This window comes from Acipenser ruthenus, chromosome 2, assembly GCF_902713425.1.
Source record: "Acipenser ruthenus chromosome 2, fAciRut3.2 maternal haplotype, whole genome shotgun sequence".
NCBI classification, from domain to species: domain Eukaryota; kingdom Metazoa; phylum Chordata; class Actinopteri; order Acipenseriformes; family Acipenseridae; genus Acipenser; species Acipenser ruthenus.
In genome coordinates, this window is record NC_081190.1 from 68,972,124 (window position 1) to 68,986,552 (window position 14,429).

At 39.5% G+C, this 14,429-nt stretch overlaps 1 protein-coding gene across 4 annotated transcripts in view; it reads left to right on the plus strand.

The window, feature by feature from the left end:
• The window catches only part of LOC117409292 (FHF complex subunit HOOK-interacting protein 1A-like), a 60,531-nt gene that overhangs the window by 41,246 nt on the left and 4,856 nt on the right, over positions 1-14,429 (plus strand). For all 4 annotated transcript variants that reach the window (XM_058999685.1, XM_034015114.3, XM_058999676.1 and 1 more), the window contains 6 exons: positions 1,056-1,142; positions 2,213-2,380; positions 2,708-2,787; positions 3,367-3,569; positions 6,429-7,403; positions 9,664-9,842. In XM_058999685.1, the coding sequence (XP_058855668.1) occupies positions 1,056-1,142; positions 2,213-2,380; positions 2,708-2,787; positions 3,367-3,569; positions 6,429-7,403; positions 9,664-9,842 (1,692 nt within the window). The remainder of the gene's footprint in view (positions 1-1,055; positions 1,143-2,212; positions 2,381-2,707; positions 2,788-3,366; positions 3,570-6,428; positions 7,404-9,663; positions 9,843-14,429) is intronic.

Genomic DNA, 14,429 nt, shown 5'->3' on the forward strand with positions numbered 1-14,429 from the left:
AGTATTCTATTGTTACTCTATGACGTCCTAGCAGGAAGCATTATTTATTTGAAGTGTGCTCCTCTCCTAGTAGACAGAAAAGATATTTGAAGTCATGTCCTCATTGGAACCTATAGCAGCAACGGCACTTATAATTTTGCCAAATGTAGGTCTCTCACTCGGAATGTCAATGACAAAGCATTCTAAATGTTTGAACCACAACTTGTTCTACAAAAACAGATTAAGTGCATTTAATATCAGGTTTCCGTCTGTCTTATTTAGATTTTATGACTTGTATGTTTGAGTTTTTGATGACTACGTCCAAGTTTGAGATTGTACTTTCTCTTGCACTCTTTGTATGATGGCTCAGACTCGCGGGCCTGACAAAGTAAAAAGAGTGTGTGAGAAATATACTGTCAACTAGAGGTAGCCACCAAACACTCCTAAACATTCATTAGAAATACAGTGCGGTTCATCGGCACAAAGGTTTGAAATTTGTTGCCTGCAGAAGAGCTATCGGTACCTTTTGAAAAAGAATGTCTCCATGACCTACTCTATGCCTCCATGTAGCCCCCAGGATCAGGCTTTCTCAATAACTTGTGCTAAAGAATGTTCAAAACAAGTTTAATAACAATTGAATGAAGTGCTTCTCAAAAATTATGTAAAAAAGTGTGACATATGGACAGACAGACGGACAGAGAGCTGCCATATACCCCCAGATCTTGGTATTTTTTTAAAACTTGTGCTAAAGCGTGTCCATTTCAAATATCATCATAGATAAGTGGTTCTCCGTGTACTACTTCTGTCAAAATGAACATGTGGCATACAGAAAAGACTGTATAACCCCAATTGTAAATTGCTAACATACTTGTAGTAAAATCCCATCTAGACACATGCTCTCTTGTTACGTACTAACATTCACAGTATTAAAAAAAAAAAAAATACAATTGAAATCAGTACTGTTCATATTATATTGCTTGCTTGGTATTCTAGCTGTTGCTGTGTTGGTGTTCTAGAGGTAGTGGTGCACTGAGCACAGTGCTTAGAAGTCATTAATCATCCCTGTGTTCTCCCAGGTGGCACATCCCACAATCCGAACCCAGCTGGTTAACTACATCTATAATGGCTTCCTGGTGCCTGTGCTGGCACCGGCTCTTCATAAGGTCAGTGGTTTTGAAGAGTTTCTTTTTTGTTTTCGGCCCTAAATTTAGTTTTACAAGGGTTGTTTTTCATTTTTACTACTGCATATTTTCTGCTGGTGAAAGGTGCTGTGTTGACCGCACTTTTTATGCACCAAGCAGGAACAGCTCGGGCGGGTGCAGTGTAAACTTCCCCATCCTTGCCTTCCTGGAGGGACCATCCCTCCCTTGCTCCCGTACATTCCAGTCCTTCACTTCTGTGTGACTGCCAACAGACACAGTTTTAGTGTTGCAAACCTCAGCCCACCAGAAACTAGGATGATCTGATAATACAGTTTTTATGATATATATTGTAACACAACAGGGAGGGGGTTAATATCCTCCCTGCCTACAAATATGTGTTGTTTTATTATTTGATTATTATTCTATTGTTTACACCTGCACCTGGCTAATACTGTAAATTGGAGCCAGGTGCAGGGTATTTAAAGAAAGCAGTCAGTCTGCTCAGGGCTGCTGTGTGGAGAGCCTGATTTGATAAGTGTTCTCAATCGTAGTGATAAGGTGGCTGCTGTGAAAGCCTTGTTGTGTTACTTGAACAAACCTGTGTGTTTTTGTTTTGTATGGATGGTGTTTTGTTTTAACAGCTTGGCTGTCCAGTGCACCAAAACAGAGTTAGGTTTTGTTTTCATTTTGGTTTCTTTTGGTTTATTAAAATTAGCGCGTCTGCCCTTAAACTCCATTTTCTGTGTCCTGGGACATTTTAAAGGGGCAATGAATGACCGTGAGTGGCGGCCGGGTTATGGTTAAGAGTGTTCCACGCATAACAGGATCACAAACAGGATGCAAGATACAACACTCTTACAACCACAAATGGTGGCACTACTGCACGTTTTAAAAATATTAGCCAAGACTGCAAAACAAAATCTGAACACTGAACACTTTTTAAACAAATGATCATTGAGCTAGAATGTTTTTGAATGTAAACACTGCGCGAGATGACTCAATGAAATAATAAAAGCGATACTGTAGTATATAACCATACTGTAACTTCATGTCTACATGACTGTTTTAACTTGGTGGTGTGTCTCTCTCAGCTGACACTGGAGGAGGTGATGACCACCACAGTGTACCTGGAGCTGTTCCTGCGCACTGTCACCGAGCCGGCACTCCTGCAGACCTTCCTCTGCTTCATCCTGCTGCACCAGCATGAGAACGTCCACATTCTGGACACCCTAGTCAGCCGCATCAACACCCCCTTTCAGGTTAGGAGCGCAAGCAGGAGAAGCCTTACAATAGTTTACCATAGTAAAAGCAAAAAGGATGACCGGCAGGCCAACTTACTTTTTGCGAGGGTTTGCGGGTGAAAAATACAGTTCTGGGTCTCCTTAAGGGTTGCACATTTCCACCAGAGCTTCACTCTCTTCCCAGAAGTAACAGGAGATTCCAATTCTTCCTTCCCAAGAACACATCTGCTGTCAAACGAAGGGCAGATGCATTAATCCCAAAACAGGAATCTCTTGCGAAAGCTGAAACTCGGAATACAATAACTACAAGGCTGTGTTTTCATGGCTGTTCTCCTTCTTTTACAGCTTGGCACTGTGTCTCTCTCCTTGTTCAGGACTCTGATTGGTTTGCACTGTGAGGATGTGATGTTACAGCTCATCTTGAGGTATAGCATACTTCTGAAAACACGGTTTCGTTCAGTATTAACTCTTTCTGCACAAAGTGTCATTGTATAAAGGTGCCTTTTAAGTTAAGGAATACAATGCTTGTGTTTTCTTGCACTGAAAAAAATTTAAATGGGCACATTGATGTATTGTTATCTTTATTCCACAATAGCTACATGCAGTTTTGACTGCAGTTATCTTTCCTAGAACCATACATAGGAGTGCAGTGTTTAAAGACAAGCAACCTTCTTTTCCGTTCACATGATTGTGCAGAATTAGTTAATCGAGTTACAAAGATTTTACATGTTTATAAGAGAACACATAGAACGTATTATTTTTCTATTTTATTTTTCCTTCTTATAAGAAACATTTTAATAGTTCATTTTTATATTTTGTAAGTTGCTTTGGATAAAAGCGTCTGCTAAGTAATTTAATAATAATAATAACTTTGGTTGCTCGGCATTGTAATCTTTTCTCCCTCCACTGAGCTCTCATGACAGATTGAATGCAGTGAATGGTCAGTCCCTACCCTCTTCCTTTGCAGTGCCATATGACTAATTAAAGCAGCTTTGCTATTCCAGGTACCTGATCCCCTGTAATCACATGATGCTGAGCCAGCGCAGGGTGGTGAGAGAGAGGGATTGCTACTCTGTGTCTGCAGCTAAGATCCTTGCCCTGACCCCCAGCTGCATCTCCCCTGTGCTCAGCTCCGCACTCCAGAAACACCAGGCCAATTGCATCCTCCAGTCACAGGGAAATGATTCGTGCCAGTCCAACACCAAGGGTAGGCATTCACTAGAAATGGATTACTGAAAAAAGGTACAGATATTGAAATGTTAGTTGGTGGAATTGGCACAACGATTGGACTGCTGGAGTTTTTAGTTCTGTACACCTTTTTATTTTATTAAACGGACCATTGTAGAACAGAGTGTCCATTTTTTTATTTTATTTTTTTAATTGGAGATTTTGGCTGATTTTACATGCATGCATACATAAATACATACATGCACACACAGTAAGATTAAGATTAAATACAATAGATAGAATTATGCTCATTCTTACTTTACCCATTTCATACATTTTCTGTATTAGAGAAAAGTGCCTTGCCTCAGAACACTGGGAAAGGAAAATAAGAAGAGGAGGAAATTACTGCCTTATGAACTAATGGATAAAAAGTAGGGCAGTATTAGAAGGTTCGAAGGTTCGTTTGCGAGCCAGGAATTCAAAGATTGTTTTTAAAAAAAAAAAAAAAAAATTCTGTTAACAGAAATCGTCTGACAGTGTGTGACTACTGTAAATCACACATTAAAAGTCACTCACATACAAAGTTAGATTTTTTTAATTTGTATAATGCATATTACTTAAACAAAAGTTGCTATATTAAAATCCAACCAAATCTTTATATGTAGCAACTTTACATGTGCTGCTGCCGTGTATGGAGCAGGGTGTAGTATCCAAAGCACTGGGGCAGTACGATTGTAGTGCTTCAGTAAAATATGTACTTAATACCTAGTGTACAAGATCGTGTAAGAGAATTGCTATGGTAGAATATGTTTGAAACATACAAAATATACGCTAACACTAATAATTTAAAAAACTGAGCACCGTCCGTCCCTCCCCCTCCAGCCCATGTTAACCAGAGGCAAATTTCTTCATTCACCATCTCGACAGCAAAGCGATAGGGTATGCTGTATTGAAAGAAATGTCTTTCAACCCCTCTGCTGTTTGGGATTTTTTTTGATAAATGCCCAGACGACCAAAAAAAAAAAGTTGAATGCAAACTGTGCAAGCGACTGTTGATGTATCATGGAGGCACGTCCAATCTCCTGGGGTCACTTTACAATCATAAGTTCATAAGCTCGGAAGCAGCATCAATTACGTGTAAAAAAAAAAAAAAAAGTTGTGTTTTTTTTTTTGTTTTTTTTTCTTTAAATTATAAAAACATCTGGGCTCCAGAGTGGCGCATCCAGTAAAGGTGCTCCGTGTGGAGTGCAGGATGTGCCCTATAGTCTGGACATCGCGAATTCGAGTCCAGGCTATTCCTTTGACGATCGAGGATGGGAGCTTCCAAGGGGCGGCGTTCAATTGGCCGAGAGCTACCCGGGGGGGGGGGGGGGAGGGTTGGCCTTGGTGTCCTCAGCTCACAGCGCACCAGCAACCCCTGTAGTCTGGCCGGGCGCTTGCGGGCTTGCCTGTAAGCTGCCCGAGAGCTGCGTTGGCCTCCGACGCTGTAGCTCTTGGATGGCTGCATGGTGAGTCCACAGTGTGAAAAAAAGCGGTCGGCTGACGGCACACGCTTCGGAGGACAGCGTGTGTTCGTCTTTGCCCTCCCGAGTCAGCGCAGGGGTGGGAGAAATTGGGAGAAAATAATTTAAAAATAATTGGCAACGACTAATTAAAAAAAAAAAAAAAAAAAAAGATAAAAAAAATTATAAAAACATGATTTACTGTTCTACACAATGTATTTAAACTACATGCACTTGCAGTATTCTGCTTCATAGACTCCATAAGTACAATTCTCATAACACAAACCATAAAGGGTCTGTGCAGCACATTTTATGCTTGTTAAATTTGGCATCTGGAGTCAGTTGCCCAAGCCGTTGTGCAATCTGTATAGAAATGTAGATTGGGCCATGTCTCCTGCTTTCAGCCTACACAGCAGAGTCCTGCACAGGTCCGATTCCCGGACCCGACCGAACCCGCAACCCGCTGCAGCACCGTCTTCTTACCCACGACCCGACCCGCTTTAATAGACCTGCAACCCGACCCCAACCCGCAAAGTGTTTGTCGACCCGCAAGTGTTTGACCTACTGCCTGTGTTGCCTCACGCTTTCACATTCACACCCAGATATCTCTACCATTCTCCGCAGATTGAGTTTATTCAATAGGCTATACAGCGTGGTAGCTTTCTCTAGTGGTCTGCATATATTTTAACATTGTAACATATTAACTATCTCTACTTACTTTACTATAAAATACCTGTCTACTCCTTTTGTGCCACCAGTTGAAAGGGAGCTACACCTTTGCTTTCGCAGAGATGTACCAGTTTTGTGGCTGTCATACACAAAAACATAATGACAGATTTTACAAGCAAAGAATCCAGTCACATGTTCATTATCATATCATATCATATTCTAAAATAATTCCACACTTCTGATTTACCTCTACATGATGTAAACCCTGCGCTATCTTTTGTTTCACCTCGTCCACAGGCATTTTTAATATCACTAAGCAGACGTGATAAAAGGATCCTGCGACGTATCAAACAAGCGGCAATGCAAACCGTGAACACTACTTAAACAGCTGACTCCTCCCTAGTCGTCTGCTGCTTTAGTGCAGAAAATACCAGTACACTTACCTTCTAATACATTATTTGAGAAAGGGTTACAGACGAGTACGCTGAAAGGACAGAAAATGTTTTTGGCGATTCAAATTCAGACCCGAGCCTGACTCAAACCGCAAACTGCGAAAAAGCTCACATTCTGACCCGACACGCTTTTGCGGGTCAGACACGGGTACCTCACCCGATGTAGGAATCTACTATAAAGTATAATACTGTATATGGTATAAATATATTGGAAACCAGTCCTCTGTAGGCAAAATCTTGGTTTTGAAACAATGAATAGTCTTTTCTTGTTTTTAGGTTCCAAGGAGGAACAATATGCCCTTGACAGCCAAGAATATAGCCGTATTGTGGGGTATCAAAAAGGCATGGATGCTAGCTACTTGCACTACCTGTATGACGCCCGCAGCAACATCACACGTTGCATCAAAGCCTGTCGAGTCTGGTCTGCCCCTTATGACGGGGAAAACCCTCCTCCTGAGCGACTCCAGCTTGGGCCAGCAGAGGAGGGGGGCAAGCAGGCAGAGTCCTCTCAGAGAGCCTGCAGGAGCCAGGTTTCCTCTGACCTGACCACGGGGGAGAAGACCCACCTGCTAGAGCTTGAGTGGGATGACAGCTACGACACTGGCATGCCCTCGGGTGGCGACGGAGATCTCTCGGAGGGAGACCCTGGTCTCAAAGAGCCAACACCTGTCGAGCCGCCCAGGCACATCCAGGAAATGAGGAAGAACGCCATTATGCTCATAAAGGGATCTTACATCGAAGAGTCAGACTTTCAGGATGACGTCATGGTGTATAATCTGATTGCTCAGAAGGACGCCCAGGCTCCTACTGTCCCGAAGCAGCCACCGCAGCCCCTCAGTAATGGTCTGACCACAACAGAAAACCCCAAAGCGGTGGTGGAGCAAAAGAAGATTGTCAGCCTGAGCAGGGAGGGGCATCCTGTATCGAGGAATGGAAAACTGAATGATGAACGCAGGCTCTCTGAGCCAGACCACAACTCCAATCTTCGAATCCTGAGCATGGATGGGGATGACCTCATCTCCCAGTATGATGACCTCCTCAAGGGTCTGGGGGCCAAATCTGGGGGTCCCGCGGAAGCTGAGAGGGCCTTTGTAGACCCCGTCACTCCCATGGAAGAAGACGACGTGGATTTCAATGCGTTTTCTGATGACATGCTGGATCCAGATAGGCTGCCTTCTCCCTTTGGGCCCAAAAGCCGTGCTGTGTATTCTGTCAGCGCCAGCACCAGGATTCAGGGAGCACCGTTCACAGGTAAGGTTTCAGCACTAAGTACCAGTAACTATGCAAAAAGACAACCCCAATATTTGGGATTTGAATAGTTTTGGTGTCTGTACAGAAAATCCAAGACTGGGAACTGGTGTGTTGGTGGTGTTGTTGTTGTAGTACCTAGATCTCTTTAAAGGCCTGCAATGTCAAAGTTAAATCAAAACTGATGTCTTGCACTTTCTAACTAAAAGTGGTTGTGTGGCTTTGAAGAGACGGGGAGTGCGTAGCAGATATATTGTTGATTTAATATTTGAATTTTTGTTTGCTACGAATCCACAGAAAACTGTTGATTCGTCAACTAAACCATTGTCTGAATAATTAGTTCATTATAGTATTGCACATTTCTAACGTAACACTTTAGAAAAGGGCTTGCGATTTCAGTTTAGCATTTCACATTGTTAAGAGAAGTAATACAATTATATATTAACGTAATGTAAAACAATATATATATATAATTACAAATTAACTTCCACAATTTTTCTTCTAGACCGGTTCAGGATCAGCAATTTCATCATCACTTAATAAATCTTTTATCAATTACACGGACATTAGATGTAAACTCAGCTTTTGCATATCTTTCGTTTTAACCATTGTTCAAACAAGCTTACAGCCCACTTACATTTTGCAGTGTCCCAAGTGGAGTACTTCTCAAAAACCGATCGCTGGCAATGATATTTAGGTCTTCATCCTGTTTTAGGTTTGGCAAAATGATCAATAACTTTACTTTCCGTTCCTGGTTCTCCATTCCTTTTTTTAAAATTTATTTTTCTAATGTCAGTTTCATGTTCTACATCTAAAACATAATCCTCTCTACTGTCTTTACAACAGGCACTTTTGTCTGTGTAAGAGTGGGATTTCAAACTCAAACTGGGAGGAGCACATGACAACATTCCCATAATATGAGACAAACATTTTAACTGCTTGAACTAATCTTAACAAAAGAGCAAAAAACAAATCCAATTACCAAATTAACAATACATTACATCTCATTATCAAACAAGTCTCAATTTGGAATACATGTTCTAAGTGGCATAAACAACTCGGTGTTGAATCAGTAAGAAAATAATCCAGTTTCTGGTGCCTAATGGCACTCAAGACAGTGAATTATTTTTACAGATTCAACACCTGTCGTTGTTTATCCCTTACATATTGATCCTTTTACAATTTATGAAGTTCATTGTCCTGCGCAATGCTAAGACCTACTTGAGCACATTGACAAAGTAGCACTAAGAAGTGTGTTCTACTATATTTCGGGCACAGAAAGGGAATTATATTGAAGTACTAATTTAGGAACTCCACACCAAAATTTGTAATAGGAGATTTCTGGACTTTTGTTCCCTAGTATTTTAATGGATTTTTTTTTTTTTTTTTTTTTATATATATTTTTTATTTACTTGTACAAAGTGACAACTAAACTTTAGGGTGTTTAAGAGATCTTTAGTTTGTTTTTCTAATTTCAGATAATAGGCGTTGAAAGACTGTAAACACTTTCAATAATGTAAAAATATGCAGCATTTTATGATGATGATTATTAGAGCCCCCTGTTTACCGCAAATATGAAATGACACGTAATGTAAAATGTCAATGTAAAAAAAAAAGCAGATATAGTTTAATAAAAAACTATACTGTTATTGATATAAATCTATTTGAGTTATTTTATTTATGTATCTGTAATAATGAAATTTGTCAAAATGAAAAATTATAAATAATTTAACAGGGCTCTTATGATTTTTTAATTTATTTATTTTAATATATAATCTCAAATTATGTCATAATTTAATAGACAAGTGTGAAATGTTAGTAACATAAATGTTAACTTGTTTAACTTCTCTTCAGCAGGAAAAGCCTTTTTTTAACAGTGTTTTGTTTTTTATCTACAGTAAAACTATATTGGCGCATTGGTTAAAATTGCTACCTACCGAGCCACAGCACTGTCCAGACCCAGTCCTGCACATCATTTTGATCTCTTAATTTAGTTGATCTTAATATCAGAAGTCTGCTAGAAAAAATAAACATTCTAACGCACAAACTCTTCAAATAAACTACAGCCTTGTAATGCACTTCAAAAAGTGTCTCCTCTCGATATTTTATTTTTATATACATATAAGTTAATTAGAATAGAGTGGCTCCACTGGCTGTGCTGCCTGTGACTGTGTGAAAATCCCAGTGAGTAAAATAAGTTAATGGAGCAGACAGAGTCCAGTGTTGCCTCTTCATCCCTTGACCTGACTGTGTTGTGTTCCAGGGCCATTCGTCAGTGTTCTCCTGTCACGGCTGGAGAACATGCTGGAGAACTCCTTGCATGTCAACCTGCTGCTCACTGAGATCATAGCTCGGCTGGCTGCCTATCCACAGCCACTGCTGCGCTCCTTCCTCCTCAACACCAACATGGTCTTCCAGCCCAGCGTTCGCTCCCTCTACCAGGTACTGCTGCTGTCAGATGAGCCAGTCGCACCGTTTACTGTGGTTATCAAGGCTTGCTGGCTCTGCATCCAAGGTCCTAGTTCATGGTGTCGTTTGTTGGCAGCTGTTCTAGGTGCACTTTCACCCACCATATACTGAGGGGTGAAAAGTGTATTTTTTGGTGTTGAGGTGCAAATCTAGAATAATTTGTGGTTCACATGTTTCACATTTTTTTCTGAAGCAAAAGCAGTGCCCCAGTGGAATACTTGACTGTCAGACAACCAAATCTTTATGAATCTCACTGGTGTTTACTCCTTTATTAACCTCATGAAATACAATAAAAAGAGAGTAGCATTGTTATTATTAAAATAGTAAAGCAGTCATTTTCTCTCTTGTCAGTATAACTATTTTCAAATCTTTTTATTTTATTTTGAGTACCATATTCCTTCGAATTTAAGACACACTTTTTGAACCATTTTGTGCTTCTCAAAGATAGCCTGCGTCTTAAGTTTAAGTACAGTACAGTGATGTGTGTATTAACCCTTTGCGGTCCGTTTATTCAGCGCATCAGGTCCAATTTATTTTCACACACACAGTTCAGACGCGCTGTTTAAAAGTTTTGTTTTTCACAGTAAAACAGGTTTAAAATGCACTGCATATCAACAGGACACTCAGTACTGCATCTCCAGCCCCGCCCCACCCCTCGTTCGCTGTTTTTTTTCACATACCTCTTGATAGTAGTGCATACCGATAAATCATCTCCTGATCACTCGTTTTTATTATTATTATTATTATTATTATTATTATTATTATTATTATTATTATTATTATTATTATTATTATTAGTTTATTTAGCAGACACCTTTATCCAAGGCGACTTACAAAGACGTGACTAGGGTTTTCCTAAAAACCTAATTTTGTTAAGAGTTTGTGCAGGATACAGCAGGCAGTGGCATTTTTGGGAACAAACTAATGCTGCACTTCAGTCCGTTTTCGGACGGGTAGGGTTTCTAAATGTAAGCCAGGGTAGTACACGCAGCATCACCTGATCCCCTGCTGTATTGCCTGAATGAAAGGGATATATATATATATATATATATATATATATAATATATATATATATATATATATATATATATATATATATATATATATATATATATATATATATATATATATATATACACGTCCCCACCGGTTTTCAGCCATGGTGATCTGCAATACCTGTTGGTCAGTTTCATTTTATACCTCCAAGTATTTTTAATTAATGAGTTGTAAGATAAATTAGTTGAACCAGTATTCACTACTAACGACATGACACCCCACTAATGACATTTGAAAAACAATTTGGGCAAGAGCAGTAAAACACATTATTACCCAACCAGGCACAAGGTATTTTGCTTTATTACAGCAGCTTATTCACTCGTGAACCAGTTCTCTGCGCATGGAAACTACGTTTTCACAAAATGTCACTAGTAATCTTCAAAAACAGCACGAGTACTTTATGCACAGCTAATTTACAGATCAGCCTCCACCTTTCCCATTCATTTGCATGACGTCGGGTGAAAAGCCCAGTTTATTCGAGTAAAATAAACTGAGCGAACGGAAACCCAAAAAGGCATTTTACATGAGACATGAGACATTTGTCACGTCTTGAGTTAAATAAAAGCTTGCGTGGAAACCCCATGAATGTTTTCTTATCTCTCATTTGCTCTATTAAGGGGATTTTTTTTTTTTTTTTTTAAGTTAATTTTAGATACAATAGAACCTGTCATACCCGATCCTGTAAGATACGATATCCTCTATTAACCAATAGACCTTTGGCACGTGCCATTCACACAGGCTGCTACCAACTGAATGGTACTGGTGGAAACTGATCAATGCACTTCTTATTATGGGTCTAAACAGTACATTAAGCTCTTGGCAGGACACAATGGATTATGTTGCAGATAATAGAAAAAGTGTTGGGGAATTCAGTTTCACTTTTTACATGCTGTTATTTCACCTAACTGCCCAGTTTAACCATAAAAAGCTGAAACCAAGCTGTTTTCACCAACCTTCAAAGCCAGTTTGTGTGCGTCCTTTCCTGTTGTTTCTGTCTCGGGTTAACAGCACAGTACAAAAGAAATGGTCTGATTACTTTGGCATACCGTACGCTCAAAGCACGGTAAGAACTGTTTTTGGAATGCTATTTTGTACATTTCCAAATGCTTTATCACAGTGCTTTGTTTTGCAATCATTTTAACTTTTTTTTTTTTTTAGTGTACGTACAGTACTCTGGTGTTTTTATAATGCCCCGATGTTAATAAAGCAACTACAATGTAGTGTAACGACTCCCTTTAAGATACAACCCCTGGAACCAACATAAATGAACTGCTGCATCTTGGTACTGACTGCTACTATTAGTAAGTTTGTACATCAAAGTGATCAAGATCTTTGTCTTCAGCATCGATACATCAGTGCACTTTTTTAAGCAGTAGAACTGAATTGGATTAAACCTCAATTAGCACCAATCTTGGGTAATCCAATGTTACTATTAGGGGTGCATTGATACATCGGTTGGTTATCGGATCGGCACCAATAAAGGGGGAAATAACATTATGGGCTATCGGCTATTTATAGCCTAATGGGTACCGATATTTATGTGGTGACGTATATAAACCTTGAGACAAGAACATATTTGCTATAGTGTTTGAGGTGCACTCTCCGTCAGTTGTAAGTATGTCTCAATTATTGTATGTCGCCCTGGATAAGGGCGTCTGCTAAGAAATAAATAAATAATAAATAATAATTAAGGACTACAGTTTGGAATTTTTTTGAAGTGCCCATAAAGAACTCCAAAACAGCTGATTGCAAGCTATGTGGTGCAAATATTTCACGTGGTGGCAACAGCAGTAAAGATTTCAACACAACAAACTTAATCCATCACCTCGAGACACGCCATGTCCCTGAATACAAGAACTACTTAAAGACTACGGAAAAGAAAGAGGGGGAGGAAAGAGCTGCGCCGAAGCAACTGTCACTACATGAAGCACTTAAACGATCACAGAAATTTAGAAGTGGGGATGCCAGGGCTAAAGAAATTACAAACCGGAATGGAATTTATAGCTTTGGATGATCAGCCATTTTCCGTTGTACAAGATACTGGATTTCACCGTCTCATCGAATGCCTGGAGCCTCGTTGCACACAGCCCAGTAGCAAGTTTGTATGAGACTGCACTTCCTGAGCTCTACAGTGTTGTTTTAAAACAAACACAGACACTGGTTGAAGATGATCATGTATCAGCACTGAGCTTTACGACAGATATTTGGAGCTCTGATGTGTTGCCAATGTCAATGCTGAGTTTAACTGCACAATGGATAGACGGCAGTGTTAAGTGGCGTTCACACCGGATGCGGCGCGACACTAACAATGGTTTTCAATGAAGGTGGTTACGCGCAGCGGCAGAGGGACGCGGCGCCGCAGAGCGGCATGCAAGAGATAAAATATTTTCAACTTTTGCCGCGCTGCGTTGTGACGTAACCTACCAACAGCCAATCAGGGGAAAGTAGGAGGTTCCTTTTGCGAGGAAGAAATAAAAAAATAAAATGGAGGAAAAGCTGCTCGCTTTAATTTCAGATTTCCCGGTGTTGTATATAATTAATAGTTACCGAGATATTAATAAAAACAAGATGTAGAATGGTAGTCTGCGTGTACAAATGGGATTACCGAGTGAATATTAAATATACATAATTACGTAAATGAGGTAATATATATTTTTTGTGCTAAACTCCACATTGAAAATAATTATGCACCTGCTACTATAACATAAGCATTTTTTTTTTTTGATAAATTAACTGCAGACAAACTATTAAAAGATAAAGCAAAACATTTTATCCAGCTTTTCCTTGTATTGCGTGTGCGTCTGCTCTCTGGAGCACAGGCAGTCACTGGAGTCTTTGTACTGAAATTGACAAGCGGCACCATGAACTGAAATTGACGTGAAAACAGTTTTGGGCGAATACATTTTTGGGAAAAAATGTAATCACATTATAACGTGTTGAGTCAGTTAAGACATTTCTAAAGTAAACCTAAGTTTTTTTTCTTCCAAAACTGCCTCCCTCATCGATCCTGCATTCCTAGCAAGATCTCTCCATTTGCTGAAAATAATTGTGAAAGCTTATAATATAGTGAAAGTTATTTAATATCATATCGGTGTTTAAGACAATGCACACCCGTTTTACTAGGCTATAATATAAAGCATTCTGTTATTTATTATATTGCATACATTTTGTGATTTTTTTATTTTTATCTGTTTGCTTGTTTCTTATTTCAGTGATCTGTGATACTGTATTGTATCTAAAAAGGACACAAGTGTTTGGCTATTGTTAGTTTTTATTTGCACCCAGCAGCTGCATGGTCTTTTTTTTTTTTTGCGACTTCTTCTTTAAGATCCTTATAATGAAAGACGCTATCTAACATGAAGATTATGTTGTTATTAAATAATACACCGATGATCAAAAGCAGGAAGGATGTTCTTCCTTACAGTGAATATGTGAATAAGGCCTCTCTCTTTTTGTGGACGATATCTTTGTTCTCCGGTTTTAAATAATCATTGTGTAATCCTA